Source organism: Ochotona curzoniae, unplaced genomic scaffold (genome assembly GCF_017591425.1).
Source record: "Ochotona curzoniae isolate NIBS_2020 unplaced genomic scaffold, NIBS_Ocur_1.0 contig_2294, whole genome shotgun sequence".
NCBI classification, from domain to species: domain Eukaryota; kingdom Metazoa; phylum Chordata; class Mammalia; order Lagomorpha; family Ochotonidae; genus Ochotona; species Ochotona curzoniae.
The window spans coordinates 3,667,761-3,683,710 of NW_024465405.1; the positions used below are offsets into that span (position 1 = coordinate 3,667,761).

General features: G+C 56.3%; 1 protein-coding gene across 5 annotated transcripts in view; it reads left to right on the plus strand.

Annotated features, from left to right (window-relative positions):
• Positions 1 to 15,950, plus strand: part of AGAP1 (ArfGAP with GTPase domain, ankyrin repeat and PH domain 1) — a 418,839-nt gene that overhangs the window by 256,418 nt on the left and 146,471 nt on the right. For all 5 annotated transcript variants that reach the window (XM_040972348.1, XM_040972346.1, XM_040972349.1 and 2 more), the window contains exon 10: positions 3,174 to 3,278. In XM_040972348.1, the coding sequence (XP_040828282.1) occupies positions 3,174 to 3,278 (105 nt within the window). The remainder of the gene's footprint in view (positions 1 to 3,173; positions 3,279 to 15,950) is intronic.

Genomic DNA, 15,950 nt, shown 5'->3' on the forward strand with positions numbered 1-15,950 from the left:
GTTTGAGCATCAGACCTGGAGTCCTGCTGGGAGTGGGAGAGCTTGCTGGGGCCTCGATGTTGTAGCCGAATCTCCTCACCATGGTCTCCAGAGAAACTTAACCCAGCTCACATCCCCTGCACCCTCTCTCAGTCCCCTCACCATGTCTCCTGTGGCACGGCCAGCCAGGAAGTGGGTATGTAGATTAGAAAAGCCAGGTTGGGGCCCCCCGGGCAGTGTGCCTCCCAGCACACCAGGCTGCCTCCCTGTGTGACCTGGTGCTGCACCTGCTACCACCATCTTATCCAGAACACACTAACAGGGCCAGGCTGGCACCACCAACACCCGTGACACAGCCAGACCCCTCTGCGGCTGCCCTCACACATGTCCAGTTTGACCCGTGCTGCATAGAACACACAACCTGTTGGCAGTAATACATGCAGGCAGCCGTGCTGGCATGTGAATTCGGCTCTTCTCCCTGGGAGAGTGTGAAGCGGATGGCAAGGACCTTCCTGCAGTGGTCAGCAGGTTGCCTGCCTCTGGCAGCCCATGGCCAGCCCAGGGACTCCTCCCACCGACTCAGGCGGCCTTGCCCCCTTCCCAGTAGCTGGGGTCAACCGTTCCTGGAATTTATTGGGCTGAGGTTTGCTTCCAGAAATCCTTCCCTGTGTTTTCCATTCCCCAGGCCCGCATAGCTCAGGCTTCCCTGAGCGCACTCGACGTAGCACACGGGAAACTGTACTGGAGCCACGTGCATTTGCTTGAGCGTGGCCTCCGCAGGTCCTCTCAAGACAGAACCCCTGTCCGTCCCTGTCCCTTGGCGGAATGTACCTTTTGGGAGTTGGGGAGAGTTGGGCACCTGCTCTGTAAAGCTCACGGTGCCACGTGGGCATGCTTCCTGCACATCAGGCACTCGCTTGCTCTCTCTGCAACCATGCCTTCCCACTGCCCGTTTTGGTGATGTTTTGGGCTGGTAGGAGTCCTGGCAACCTCCCCTAGGGATGGTTGAGGTGATGCCGGCACATTTGGTGCTGCCCAAAGCCGTAAGCCCCAAGCAGGGAACTGTAGAACATGGCAGTCCAGCATGGCAGGAGGGCTGCCCAGCTGCTTCCTGCCCTTTCTCTGAGGCTCACTGTCCTGTTTGTCGCGAGGAGCAAGGCAGAGAGGGGACACGACAGTGCCCGTGGGGCTGAGATGATGCCTCTGGCCACTTTACACAGGCCTGCCCTATCTTGCAGCTCCACAGCCAGCTCTGGGGTGTCTGATAGCAGGCCCTTAGGTAGTGGGGCTCCCAGGTCCTGGGGAGCTCTGAAAGGGTACATCCCCCCACGCACACCCCACTTGGGCAGCACGTGGCGCTCATGTCCGCTGCATTCCAAGATCTGTTACAGATCCTCGGCGTGGGATTCTCCCCTCCCCAAGACAGGGAGTTTCCCAAGCATCAAATACATCAGCCTGAGTTAGTCCCTTGGCCAGCTACGAAAGCTGGTCCTTCCCACACCTCCTAACTGGACTGGTTCCCTTTTCTCCCCCTTATGGGCTTCCTCAAAGGAGGGGTAATTACCAGGCTAGGATTTGCTCATGAAAGTAGCCACGCACCGGCCGGCCCGAGTTGTTGCATTGAGTCCATCTGTGCGGAGCCCCGGGGGTGAGGCATGGTTTGCCAGCGCTGGTCAGAGCTGAGCGGGACAAAGCCTTCTGAAGCTCCCAGCAGCGCTCCTGCACCAGGGACACCAGGGCGACCCTGGCCCTAGTATTGTCGGAATTCTGTCTGAAATGGCCTGTGGAGAACCCTGAGCCCTGGAGGACTTGTATGAGGTTTTGTTATGTTAATTATAAAAACCGTAGGAATCCCTGCTGCGGGGGAGGGTGGGGAGGGATTAATTTACACTATTGCTTCTGTAGTATTGCATCACCAGGAGCAACTGTCCGCTGCTTGGGACTTATCAGGCGGAGCAGCGGCCCTGGTCCTCAGCCTGCAGCTGGGCGATGCTTTGCTCCGGCTTGTTCTCTAGATTGATTGATCTCAGTGCTTCCGTTCCAAGCGATGGGGCATGGTGGATGTGTGCATGTTGCCACATTTGTCCTGAAATCGTGAGGACTTACAGAGAAACCAGCGTCCCACAGGTCTGCAGAATGCCGCTGGCTTCTTTCAGACCTAAAGTGCTTCCCCGAGCTAGTTCTTGGTCCCCTCGGTGTTGGTGAAATCAGCCACGCGTTGAGAATACTACAGAGCTGCACTGTTACAGTATGGGTAGTTGAATTTGAACTTGGTCACCTCACACACAAGTGGTTAGTGAACTGTGCCTCCCATTGTGGTTCTCAAAGGAGACAGGCCCTGATGGGGGTGGGTCAGGATGCCCGTGGCCTTAGGACCCAGGGATCAGCCGGAGCCACATGGTCTCTTGGACACGGTCAGCGTTGGGTCGGCTCCCGGAGGGAACACCAGGAGCCAAGGGAAATCTCCCATTTTCCTTACACCGTGTGAGAAGGGGTTGGAAGATGGCAGGAAGGGAAGGCGACCAAGAAGCATGGAGTGGAGAGCCGAGTGCAGGTGCCCTGCGCAAGGCAAGGCCGGAAGGTCCCGAGGCTGGGCTAAGCCAGGCCAGGCCGGTGGTCGGTGTTCTGCACGAGAGGGGGCGCCCATTCGCCCTCCCGGGATTGCAGCACTCCCCTGACTTCCGCTTCTCCATGGTTCTCGCCACATCCGAACGTGAGCTCATTACAAAACGGTAGAAAGTACGTTGCATGCAATTCATGGCACGCACACGGTTACTGAACTTGGCAAATGGAATTTGTGTTATAGCACATTAAAATCTGAAACTGAAAGAAAATGGTTCTGACTTACAAGTGTGGCACGAGAACATGGAGGGGAACGTAGGTTTTCTTCTGGAGGGCGTCCGCCCTCGGTGTTCCTAGAGGTGCGGTGTGTGGAGCGCGGTGTGTCCCCCAGGCCTCGGATGACCGCTCATCTCCTCGCGGCCACTCCTGTTACACGTGTGAGTTCACGTGCACGCTCCAGGGAGAAGCTTGTTGAATCTGTGCGGTGTATACAGAGGTGGTGAGAGAGGCCTGAATTCACCCAAAACAAATGTCTTCTGTTGGAGACGGCCGAGGCATGAGGGAGGCTGGAAGGGGCCCTGTGCCTGCTGTCTGCCTTCGCGGGGCTCACCCTGGCTCCCCTCTGTCTGCAGGGCATGCTGCTGAAGCGGAGTGGCAAGTCGCTGAACAAGGAGTGGAAAAAGAAGTATGTCACCCTGTGCGACAACGGTGTGCTGACCTACCACCCCAGCTTACACGTGAGTCCAGTCCCCTGGGGCAGCCAGCAGGCACTGGGTCGGGTGCCAGGGGCAGGCTTGGTAGAGGATTTGGGCTTCTGCTCGGTGGAGAGAGGTCACATTGTCCCCCACCTTCCTCTGAAAGGTGTGTCACTCCACCGCCGCTGCCCCCCATTCCCTTCGCTTACTGCTGACTCCTGAATCCCACAGAGAAGTGCAGGAACACACACAGACCAGGCAGGGTGTGAACAGAAAGCAGAGTGACCCGGGCGGGCGGAGGTGGCGCCGCAATCAGGCTGCCCTCTGGGTGCCAGCATGCCCTAAGGGCCCACCTGCTGCAGGTCCTGGCTGCTCCCTGCAGGTGCCCCGGGAGCTAGCAGGTGATGGCCAAAGGAGGAGAGCTCCTGCCTCTGTCTTGGGAGACCCAGAGGGAGTTTGGGCTCCTTGCTTCAGCCTATCGTGTCCTCTGCTGTTGTGGGCAACTGGGGAGTAAGAGTGGGGGAAGAGAGAGAGAGAGAGAGAATATGAGAATCTGTCTGTCTTTGCCTGTGCCTTCCAAATAAGTAAGTGAACCTTTTCGAGAGAAGAGTGTGTGTATCAGCAGGCCCTCTGTGGAGGAGGAAATTGCATCTGAGCCCAGGGTTCAGCTCTGTGTGGTTGAAAGCCAACAGGGGAAATTCTGTGCAGACTGGACTTGGTTTCTCTGCCAGTTCGCGAGGCAAGATAATAAAACATGTTACGCTCATGAGTTCTGTAGGATGGAGTTATAGAGATTAGTCGTCATCTTGCGGAGGCCGCGTGCCCGCATCCGCCCTGCACGCCATTCCCCTTACAGCGGAGGCGCGGCGCTCGCTCCCACAGCAGCACATCCCAGGATCTCTTGTCTGACGTGCAGAAATAGTAGATTAGGCCTTACATGTGAGTTGACCATTTGATGTTACCACCGTGTCCAGCAATATGTTTTAAAAGTTTTTTCAAGTACTTTTTGAAATTGCACGGTTAACATTAAGACGTTGGAAATATGCACCTGGAAGGAGACCAGGAGTCACTCCTGGAGTCGCACCTGAGGGCGTGACTGTTCCCGCCAGCTGTGCCCTGCTGTCCTCGCTGCCCGTGTAGCTTGCCCTGCCCACAGACATGTGCCCACCTCCGGCCCCAGTGTGCCCTGGTGTGCCCCGGTGGCTCCGAGAGTATCCCAGAAGCAATTAAATCTGCTGTGTGGATTCTGCCACTGACAAAAGTAGCTGGAACCCAGGCCTCTCTCCTGGTGACAGTGGGTCCTGTCCAGCTGCCTGGAGCAAGTTCCCCTGATCAGCTGCCTGGGGTGAAGGGGGCGCCGTCTTTTCTGGCCCTGGGTGCATGTTGTCCAATTCACAGAACATGTGTACCCGTTTTTGTCTGGCTGTATTCAAAGCAGCCTTTATCTCAAGAACGATTCATTTGAGAGATGGGAATGTGGACTCCCATCTCCTGGAGCCCACTTCGTCTGCACTGGACCAAAGCCGGAAGCCAGGAGGTCCCTGCAGGTCTCCCGTGTGGGTGGCGGGCACCCAGACTACAGCATCCCCGCCTGCCAGATTGCTTGTTAGTGTGAAGCTAGAATCAGAAATAAGACTCAACTGGGCCCTCCCCTCACTGCCGGCATCTGTAACTGCTGGGCCAAATGCTCACCCTGCCTGTTTTAGGATGGGGGAGGGACCCTTTCCATTATTGCAGGTAGCAAATGGTTCCTTTGTTGTCTGATTCACTTGTGAGTGGGAATTAACCTCTCCCTTTTATCTGACAAAGGTAGCCAGAGATTTTTAAGAACCACATCCCCAAAACTCCCCCATCATTTCCTGAGGCGTCTGACTTGTTTCTGATGCCCTGTGGGATGCCCCTGCTTGGGAGGCGTGTACACAGGTGAGCCCCGAGTCACAGTGGTTGAACATCACAACAGCACAAAAGCAGACCCGCACAGGCAGTCTGTCCTCCCTCAGTGCGGCGTGGCACGGATGGAGGAGAGCTGTCCTACAGGGTGTTACAGGAGTGTGTGACACGGCCTCTCTCCATCCTAGGCGAGGGCAGGGGCTCTGGGCCAGGCTAGGATCATGGGCTTCTACAGGGTGAAGGACACGGAATGAGCTCGCAGCCTGTGATGAGCTTGTCAGGAAACAGGCCTGACAGGTCGCAGTGCGTCCCTAGAGTAGATTTGAAATTACAGAGCTCCGTGTTTCCCTGTGAGACACACAGAGACACATACTCCTTATTACAGGAAGGAAATCCCTCCAGGCTGATTTCCTGGTCGTTGGTTTAAGGACAGCATGTTGCCTTGCCCGGTGTCCTCCAAATCAGGGAGGCAGCTCGGTCCCGGAGACCCCCAAGAGCCAGCCTGCAGCTTTCCCAGGCCTGTCCCATGCCGGTCACTCTGGGTGCACAGTCCCTTCCATACCAAGTGTCCTGCTTCCGTGTTGGGAGAGGACATCCCTGTTGGGGGTTTAGTCCCTCCTGAGCCCCTACCAGAGGGCAGAGCCCTGACTGTTGACCCCGTGGCTCTCTGTGACCCAGAAGAGCACTCGGAGTGGCCTCCCTGGCTAAGCTCACTGGCCAGGGCTGGATCTGTGCTAGAAAGTTCCTGTTGGGGTGATGTCCCTGCCTGCTTGTCACCCCGCCTCTCGATTCCCCATGTCAGTGTTGCAGAAATCTCCATCTGTAGCTGTAGGCATGCCTGGTCCTCCCCTGGTTGCCCATCCCAACCTATGCAGTCTAGAAAATTCCAGAAGCTGCTAGAACCCAATGATCCCAGTCTACACAGTCCCCTCTGTGGTTCCCGCTGCCGCTTGTGTCCGAGCTGCATGTCAGCCGGAAGTCAACTGAGATGATCCCTGCGGCGACGATGGCACCGGTGGTTTGGGGGGCGGGAGCTCTGGGGGTCAGAACCCCCATGTGGATCCTATCACACAGAACCCCCTATCACAGGCCCCATTGTCAGGGTGCCGAGGGCCCTGCTGCTGCAGGGGGGCGTGAGCCTGTGTCCACCTCTCTGGGTGGATGTGGGTGTTTGTCAAGAGTGCACCAGCCTATCCCACTACACAGTGAAGTCCACTGACTTCTTACAAAAGATATAGCTCTCTTTTTTTGAACAGCAGAGGCGTTATACAGAATAGGGGACAGATGTTTCACCTGCTGGTTCACTCCCCCAGATGGCTGCAACAGCCGTGACTTCCTGCAGATCTCCACACGGGAGATCCAGACCCCTGGGCCGTGCTCTGCTGTTTGCCCAGGTGCATTTGCAGGGAGCTGGATCAGAAATGGGATAGCCAGGACTCAGAACAGCACCTATATGAGATGCCGGGATCCAGGCCATGGCTTTAGCCACAACGCCAAATGACAGCTGCTGTCAACTGATTTTCCAAAAAGAACTAATTGGTTGACCAAGAACAGAACAAAACAGAACCAAAGGCTAGTGTGCTACTCCAGTTACAGATGCTTACTGTGTCACTGCATCCCTGTGTTCATAGCAGGGGAACTGCAGGATCCACTCACAGGGCATCGGGGCAGGTGCCCAAGTCGTGCAAAACAGCGGTGTGCTTGCCTGGAGCCCAGACACTCCTGTGTGTGTGCAGTCATGCGCTTCCTTACAGCTCACACGCTGAGTACACTGTGTGAGCAGGTGTCAGGGCACATTGTTGAGGCAACGCTGCATGTGTTGGGCACAGAGCCGGGGGCTTGGGGAGCGTGGGCAGTCCTCCCTTGGTTGGCTGTACACATGTGTAACTAGCAGGTAGGGGAGCCGAGGGGATTCTGCCGTGGGATTGGATGGAGAGGTGGGAGTGCCACACCCAAGGATGTAGCGCTGAGTAGGATCCGGGCAGCAGCCCCGGCCGGGCAGCAGCCCCGGCAGTCCATCACGGCACCCTTAGGCCACCTTGGTCCTTGGCCCTCTTGGGGAGCTAAGGAGCCCAACCTCTGTTCTGAACAAGGTGGTGTCGGGGGACTTCAACTCTGGGCTGCTTCAGCAGGTGGCTCGGCCCTCCCCTGTCCCCTGATGAGGCCATGCCACACCTGTCACCTCCCCACCCACAGGTAGGAGACAGTGTTCCCAGAAGGGGCACCTCTGTGTGTAAGAGCTGCCCATGAGTGGCCACACCTCAAGGGGATGCTGGCACACCGCTGAGCCCATTGGGCAAGGCAAGTTTGGGGTCTGCCCTGGCAGTACCTCATGTTGACCTGATGGCTTGCCTGCTGTTGAGGTGACGCTGCCCCTCTGCCTCCTACCTTTGTGGACATGGTTGTGATGTTCGTTTTTAACCGTGTTGGAGTTCCCAAACTGGGTGCCCGTCTTAGCCACAGGAGGGACTGGGAGCAGGGCAGTGGCCAGCAGCTGGGTCACTGTGGGCCTGGGCTGCCCCGCCTGTGTGAACAGCTTGCAGTCCCCGTGCAGGTGCCCACCACTTGCAGTCAGGCCACAGCGGGTTCCTAGTAGGCACCCAGAGGGAGATGCTGAGATCCGGGCCATGGAGAACGTTGAGTGCCAGGTGAAGGGCCTGCTGCTGTCTCCTGGGTCGCTTCAAGCCAAAGCAGTGGCACCGAAACTCCAGCCCAGTCTGGTGTACGAAACGGACTCATGCGGGGAAGTATCCGAGGCTGACGTCACTGAGCATGGTCAGTTTCTTGGTAAGCCGGGCACCGTGCCATGCCAAGCCAAGCCATGCCCAGCTCAGCTCATCCAGCTTTCCTCTTCTGGAGGCAATAATGGAATAAAACCAGCCCAGCCTAGAGTGAAAAACTCGTATGCTTTTGTCTACACTGCTGGGAGGTGGCAGCTGCCCTGGTTTGTCTGGGACTCACGGCTTCTCTAGATTCACCTTGCTAAAACCACGTGGGGCCCGGCGACCTGGGACCCAGGACCGAGCAGTGTGGTTGGCTCTCATTGCCTCGTGCCATCTTGCCGAGAGGACCCCAGCATTCAGAGAGAGCTGGAAGGATAGGGGACACGCAGGGCAGCGTCTGCAGCTGCTCCGTGACCTGCCTCTTGGTTACCCTGAAAAATTATCCATCTGCAAAACCCATCCCAAAGCCGTGAACGCTTGGCCTTCCCGGGAGAGGTAATGGATGGGTGTCGCTTGGTCTCGGGACACATGGCAGAACCCCAGTTGGGGTGGATGGGCAGCCTTAGGTCCTGGGGTCCTTAGCTGCCCTTCTGTAGCTGCAGACGGCAAGCCGTAGGGAGCGCACTGATAGAAAAATGGAGGGGATAATGAGAAAGAGCCCCGACCCCCGGGCGTCAGAGCTGAGCGCGGCCACCTATCCATCTTGTGTGTCGAGGGCAGGGCAGAATGCCGCCCAGGGTGTCCGCACCAGGATTCCTAAGTGGACCTGTGAGCAGAAGCTGTGAAGCCACACGGATGGGCCAAGGATGTTCTGGGCCCTGTCCAGGAAGCACGTGCTGCCCTCTGGCCTCGCCCTCAGCCGTCCTCAGGAGGCCGTGGGCACCTGTGAGCAGCCCTCCCCATGAGCACCCCTCACGGGAGTGTGTGAGTTGCTTGGACCTTGAAAGCGTCCTAGATTTGTTCCCATTCTGTTGCTGAAGACAAGGACAGCTGTGTGTCCTTGTCTCTTATGTACAGACCTGGAGCCTCCTCCACAGAGGTCCTCGCCCCCAGGCAGGTGCACAGGTCAGGAGCTGACCGGCCCGCCCCAAGCTGCGGCATCTGTGTGAGGGTACTGTGGTCCAGAGGGTACTGTGGTCCAGCACTGTCCCACTCAGCGCTCCCTCGGCTGCCTCTTCGGAATGCAGATGTCCGACTTTCACGTTTCTATGTCAAGAACTGCACCTCTTTACTGATATGATTCCCGCCAAGGTCTCCCCTAAAGAAGTCGTTCTAAAAAGTAGTGCTGGAGTCAGGCGGCCCAGCCCCCACTGGGCTCTGTGTGGACACCGTCCTGAGCGTGCCCTGTCCGCCTGTGGCTGCGACACCGCGCTGCAGGGCAAGGCACAGGCATGGCATGGGCACGTCAGGGCAAGGCACGGGCCTGGCACTGGCATGGCCGCTGCTTCCTCCCAGCTCCGTGTGTCTGCCACAGGGGCCTTGCATTTTCACTAAGGTAAGCACCCTTAGTGTTTCCACCCGTTTAAACACGCGGTGCTATGGTGCTGAGCGCGGTCACCTGTGCTGCAGTCAGTCTCCAAAGCTCTCGGCTTGAGGCACTTCAGGAAGCAGCAGAAGCAGCAGAATCCCGAGTTTGGCATGATGGTGGCCGGCTCGGGTGGCTTGCCTTTCCCGAGGCTGAGAGCTCTCCTTGCTGTCTGCCGTGTTCCATTCGCCCGCGGTGACGCCCCACTGCTCCCGCCTCTTGGCTAGTATGCTGCAAGCAGACACCTCTGGAGCGCGTGGGTTTACACTGTAGGACTGACGTGGGAGAACTCTGGACGGCTGGGTCTGAAAGCCATCTGCCCAGCCTCACCAGAGCAGACTGAGAGAAGTGCCCCAAGTGGCCACGACTCCACAGCACTGGGCTTCCGCTGCCCTGCTGCCACGGTGCAGTGACCGTACACAAACAGCACGTCCGTCTTGACCTTTCTGGCAAAAGCAAAACACCAGCGACAGTCCACATCCTGCCCAGCCTGTCTCAAAAATAAAGAATTCTGCCTCACGTTTTTTAAGAAAAAGAGTTATTTATGTACAAAGAGGAGAGACGGAGATCTCCCACGCTCTGGTTCACTCCCTCATTGGCCCCAGCGGATGGAGTGAATCTTTCTGAAGCCAGGAGCCAGGAGCTTCCTCCAGGTGTCCCACACAGGTGCAGGGTCCCAGGCTTTGGGCCGTCCTCGACTGCTTTCCCAGGCCACAAGCAGGGAGCTGGATTGGACATGGAGTAGCAGGAACATGAACTGGCCCCCCATGGCCTGCAGCGTTGGAGGTGGAGGATTAGCCGATTGAGCCAGTACACTGGCCCCACTTCTAAATAAAATGGAAATACAGAGCATTTGTGTGCAAGTGCACTTCGGTAAGTCTATGGAGAAATAAGATGTGAGTTTATTTTCAGTGCAAAAAAGCAGTTTTTTCTTTTAAATTCATGCAGATGAAGGATCTTCCAGGATTCATAAAAAATGCATAATAAAAAATAAGAATTTTTAAAAATTCCACATTGACATAAAATTTATCCTTCTATTCCGTTCTCCACTTTTTTTTTTTTTTGAAGTCTTTTTGCGTGTGCATTTCTGGAAGGATACGCTTGAGCCACGGAGCTTATAGGTCTGCTGTGTGTGCTGTTTGCGCACGGCGCGGCGTCTAGGATGGCCCCAGCCATCCTTTGTGCCCAATTTGTCTCATTTTGTTTTCCATTTGGGGCCCTTGTAGGGTTACAAATCGCGGCCAGGAATTCTGGAGCGAGGTGTGAATGAATCACAGCCTCTCTCCTCCGCCGAGACGGCCCCTCGCAGCTGAGGACTCTGGGAGAGGAGCCCGTGGGGGTGGGAAGGAAACGCTCGCTCTCCTGCAAAGACATTGAATTTCATTATTGTATTTTATAAATATTTTCCTGTATGGCTCATAGCCTGATTGCAGGCTTGTTGCTGAGGTCTCGCGAGGCCAGGAGAGGCGGAGCCGCGGCAGACTCGGCCTCCTCAGGTGTGTGGCTCCTGGGCCCCCCCCCCAAGCAATCAAGGTGCGATTTATGTTCATTAAGTGCTTGTCAAAACTGAAAAATCTTGTAATCAAGGCGATCTCGCCGCGGCCCCCTCGATGGCTGGGAGGGCCGCCTGGCGCAGCGGCCATTTGCCTGTTACAACTCTAGGCGAAAACTCCTCCGATGATTGCATTAGAGCCTAAGCTGCCGAGTAAATGAACCGTGTCTTATTTAGGTGCCACGAGCCTCAGAGTAGTCCTGCCCCGCAGGGCACTTGATAGCATTTTATGGCTTTAAAATTAGTGTAGCTTCCCATTTGCTGCAGGGTGCTGCCTGTTCTGCCTTTGAACTCCATAAGCAAAGGGAAGGGGGCTTTTGTTTTTCACCCCCTTAGTTTTTCTTTTTTCTCCGCCCTCCTTTGCATTTTAGCGATTTTGTTTTGCATCTTTTCCAGACGGCATTTTGCAATAAAAATGTCTGACTAGTGTAGGCATGCCTCCCATAACCAGAGACGCAGGCGGACAAAAAAGAAAAATTAGGAAATGCCATGCATTTACAAAGAAGAGTTTCCTGCCACCCCCCACCCCTGTGCTACAAAGTGAAAAATGCCTTTGTGGGTCACTTCTGATGAGTCGTTGCGTCAGAGCCGCCACCTCGAGTGGCAGCAAGAGCCGGGGAGGAGCACCAGTGTTTTTGTGGGACAGCGACAGCTCCCATTCACCCAGGACCCCAGTGCTCCGGAAAACACTTCATCTGTTATCCCTATGGGCGCTGGAGTCGGCCCCACAGCGCAGCTGCAGCCAGGCGGCATCCCGATTTGTAAAGATGTGCAGACAGCACCGCCCCGCCCCGAATGACGGGATAGCCTGGCCCCACCTAAGGCTGGAGTGGAGAATGGATCCCAGAGCCCCCTGACCGGCTGCTGTGTGTGTTAGTCACGGGGGAACTGGCCGCCGAGGCTGAGTGCTGTGGGCTGCCGTGGCAGGCAGTAGAATGGACCTAAGGAAACAGGTGTGGTAGAGCGATGTGTCGGGGAGCTGCTCCCCAGGCCCACCCTCTGCTGGGCCTGTGCTCTGTGCTGCCTTGGGTCCGAGCGCCCAGGACCAGGGGCCCTGGCGGCAGCTTCCTGAGAACAGGTACGTGTGCGCTGCTGCTGCCTCCCGTGGCCCCTCCTCCATGCAGGTAGGTCTCGGGTCATGACGGAGTGCTTCCCCGTCAGCCGAGCGTCCCAGGTCCTAAACCGCGATCCTGTTATGCCAGACCACATGCAAGTGGGATTTTTTTTTTTTTCTCATAAATACTAGGACAGCAGAGGCATGGTGCTGGCTCTGGAAAGCTGGCCGAGGCACAGTGTCCCTTAGAGCGGCCTGGAGAGGCAGAGACCTGGCCGTTTCCCTGTCCTGGGCATCCATTAGGTGCAGGGCTAGGGTTGAGCACAGCACAGGAACCCTAAGATGGGAAAAATCCTTGCCGTGTTGAAGCTCAGTAATAGTTGGTCAGTGAAGACGATACAGTCAGGAAGCAAAAGGTGGATCCATAATTCAATTTGGAGTTCTCTGCTATTTTGATTTATACCGTAATAACCTGTCCCCTGGGGCCAACATTGGACACCAGCCCACTGATGCTGGCTGCCAGCCGCTGCTGCCTGGGGGCCAAAGAGCCGCTCTCACTGCTGTGAAGGCCTCCCTTCCACACGCGGCTGTCACCAACAGGCCCCAGACCTCTCCACGCTGCTCTCAGCACGCGTCAGAGTGGCTGGGGCTCCGTGAGCACAGCTTTCGTGAGGAGCAAAGTCTGGGCATCACTGCCTTTGGCGAGCCCTGGCTCCTGGCATGGCCACAGGTCAACACCCATGGGACCCGAGGCGTTGCCCGGCTGACCTTCAGAGGCAGCTCTGAGGGAGGAACTGCGTTTCCGGTGGCTGCCTTGGGAAACAGCATCGTTTTCAGAGAAAGCTCCGCTTTGGAGCTCCCGCCCACCTGGCTGTTGAGCCTGGGCGCCTTTGGAGAGACGAGGCCGTCGTCTCAGCTAAGTGACCTGAAAGGACGGAAGCCAGAAGATGTCTCGTAGATTCTGGATGTTTCCACGGTGTGTCTCAGAGGCGTGACTCCCTCCGCACCTGTCTTGTTTACGCATGAGTGTCAGGCCTGCACCTCCCCGACGCCTTTGGACTGGCTTCTTGTATCTGTGTAGGTTAGTGTCCTTTGAAAATAACATTAAAGAGTTTGGGAATAGCGGTACATCCAACAATGGCTTCTTCTACAAACTTTTTTATTTTTCTCCTCCCCCACTGCCTTTGGCTCACAGAAGTGAAACTTTTTTAAAAAGATCCTTCTTGCTGAAAGTGCTGGCCCCTCTGTCCCTGGGCACATGACGAGTCTAGGAAGGGAATAAAGAGGAGAAAACAAACCGATGTGTGTTCACAAGGTGCCCCCTCGTGCCGAGCCCGCCCCCCATGTGCAGAACCGCGCACGGAGCCAAACGTGGAGTTCGCTCCGTGACCCCCCAACCTTACATCTTCAGAATCACCCAGGACCCCCCCAAAAGCCTAGTTCATGTCGATTTTGGCTGTTTATGTTTAGCCATGTTAGAAGTTAAGTGTAGGGCTCCCTGAGCAGGAAGTGACGTGTGGAGAACAGTTGTAAGGCTGGCCACATGCTCCTCTGTGTCCCACACCCGGCTGACTGGGTCATGCGTGTTCTGTCTCCACGTGCCATCCACACATCCGTGTGCCATCATTGTACCCAGATTTTGAGCTTCCCAGAAATCCCCAGGAGCTGAAGTCGATGAAAGGCCAAGGGCAGCTTGGTTGAGACCAGGCAGCTGACCGGCCGGCTGGGACCAACGCCCCTCGCCGGAGTGGCGTCTGAGCGGCACATTCACAGGGTTTTCACACACTGCAGGCCAACTTCATGTAATTATACAGTCATGATTGGTCAGTCTGTTAACTTTTAAAAAGAGCAAGTTGGCAGGTTTCTCAGAACAGCAGACAGATTTCAAACAGGTAAATTTAGCGGGGTGTGCCAACTGGCAGGGAGCCGCGGGGCTGTGGCTGTGTGGGCACACAGTGAGTGCCCAGTCTTACCTAAGAGGCACACCAGGAGTCTGCCTGCAGGAATGCTTTGTCCCGATGTCTGACTTGTAGGCTTCTCGGCTGCGCAAGCGCATCAGAAGTGACGCAAGCCCAAGTGTTGCCTGGCAGTGAGCAGTAGGCGGGTGGCTAGAATTCTGGTCCTCGGGTTTCTCAGCATCGCCAGCGTCACGGAAGCACTTAGCATCAGGCAGCGTCCTGAAATGACACTCGTTCATGTCACCAGTCTTGTAGGGCTTGTTGCTAAGGACTGGGGATGGGCCAAGGTCAAGGTGAGACACGCGCGTTTGTCAATGTTTCATTTGCAACAGTAAACTCAGATTTCATCATCAGACGCCAGCACTCGGCCGTTTCTCTTCAAGTGCCCAGTGCGTGCCATCGTGTGTCTACACCGCACAGCGTCATTCTTTCAAGGAAAACTGGGCCCGCCAAGCAAGCGGCTAGTTCACCTTGCCCCTCGGACAGCCGCGGCCAGTGTCCCCACCTCAGTGCCCAGCCAGCATTCTGACACTCAGCGGTGTCAACTTAGGGGCTGAGGTTGTGGCAGGAGTAGCTGTGTGTGTGTCTCATGAAGAACATTCGGTTTTCTTAGAAATGACGGTGGTGGAGCGCCCAGCGAGCGCCAGCTCACACTCAGGTGCCAGCATTTTGCACACGGTGCCTCTGGCACCATCAAAGCCGCGTTCATCGTGGAGATGGACAGATCACGTGTGAGGCCTGTCTTACCAGGTGAGTCCCAGGATAGAGTGCCGAGGAACTCGCTTTGTACAAGGCCGTGCCAGAGTGTCGGAGGCATGGCTGGCCCACTTCGGCCAGGCAGGGATCTTTGACAGGAAATAGTAAATGGAGCCGCAGGCGTGTTCTGTTGGGATCCAGGACTCGCTGGACAAGCCCGTACAGAACAGCGACATCCTGCCGTCCCTTGGTCATGGAGATCAGGTCCCTTGGTCCTGTTAAAGGGCTGTGTAGACATGGGTCCCAGCTCCATCTCTGGTTCTGGAGGTCGGCAGCGCGCATGTGCTGGGACTGACGTGGTCCGAGGTGCCCTCACATGGTTGATGTGTTCCAGTTTAGCTTCAAGATCTTGCTCACTGCTTTTGGTATTCCTGTGAAGGGATCCGCAAGCCGCCTGGCACCAGACAGCCCCAGTTAACCTGCAGATGCGGCTGTAAGAATCAGTGGGCTCGCTGGGTGTGTTTAGGAACTTGTGATGGATGAGTGTGTCTGCTGAGCCTCCCTCTGGGAGCCACGCGCCCCGGAGCAGATGGAGATGAACTCACCATTTACCAAGGGCCGCAGGAAGGAGGGGGATGGCAGAGCGCGGTTTGGGACTTGTCGATGGTGGGGCAGTACTCGGGACCACGCTCCTGGCTGGAGCCAAGGACCACCACCCAGCCTCTGACCTCCCAGTCCAGGGAACTTGTAACTGTGAAATGGTAGGACCAGGAAGCTGTGGAGCAGGTCAGTTAGCTCCCGTCAGCGGGAGCGAGCGCTCTGGTGCAGCTGATTACTCGGCTGAGGCCTCCTTGCTCCCTCAAGGCAGCCCAGAGAAGGTGGGAGCTGGGAAGCTGTGCTGTCAGCAAGCCGGGCAGCTCTGGGCCTGACACCCGCGCAACTGCAAGCAGCTTTCTCTCATTGCACCTCATTTGCATCTGGGACATCAATTAGCATGTTTGTTGAGGCTAATTGAATGAAACTCAATCATAGCTCTTAATTGCTTGACTATGTGAAAAGAAATCACATTAATGCAGCTAATTAAGTGTACGGCAATAGATGCAACATAATTAGGAGCGAAATGTGAAAAACAAGGTCTGGCAAAGGTACCGGAGCTGCGTTGTGGGGGACAGCGCGGCGCGGTTACCGGGCTGCCGGCGCTCGCCCACGGGGCCCTTCGCCCGGGCGCCTGCTGGAGAAAAGAATCCACATGATGAACACGGACAACTTGAGAAGAAAAATGCAAATAGGTTTGCAATTACTACTTTTTCAAGCTG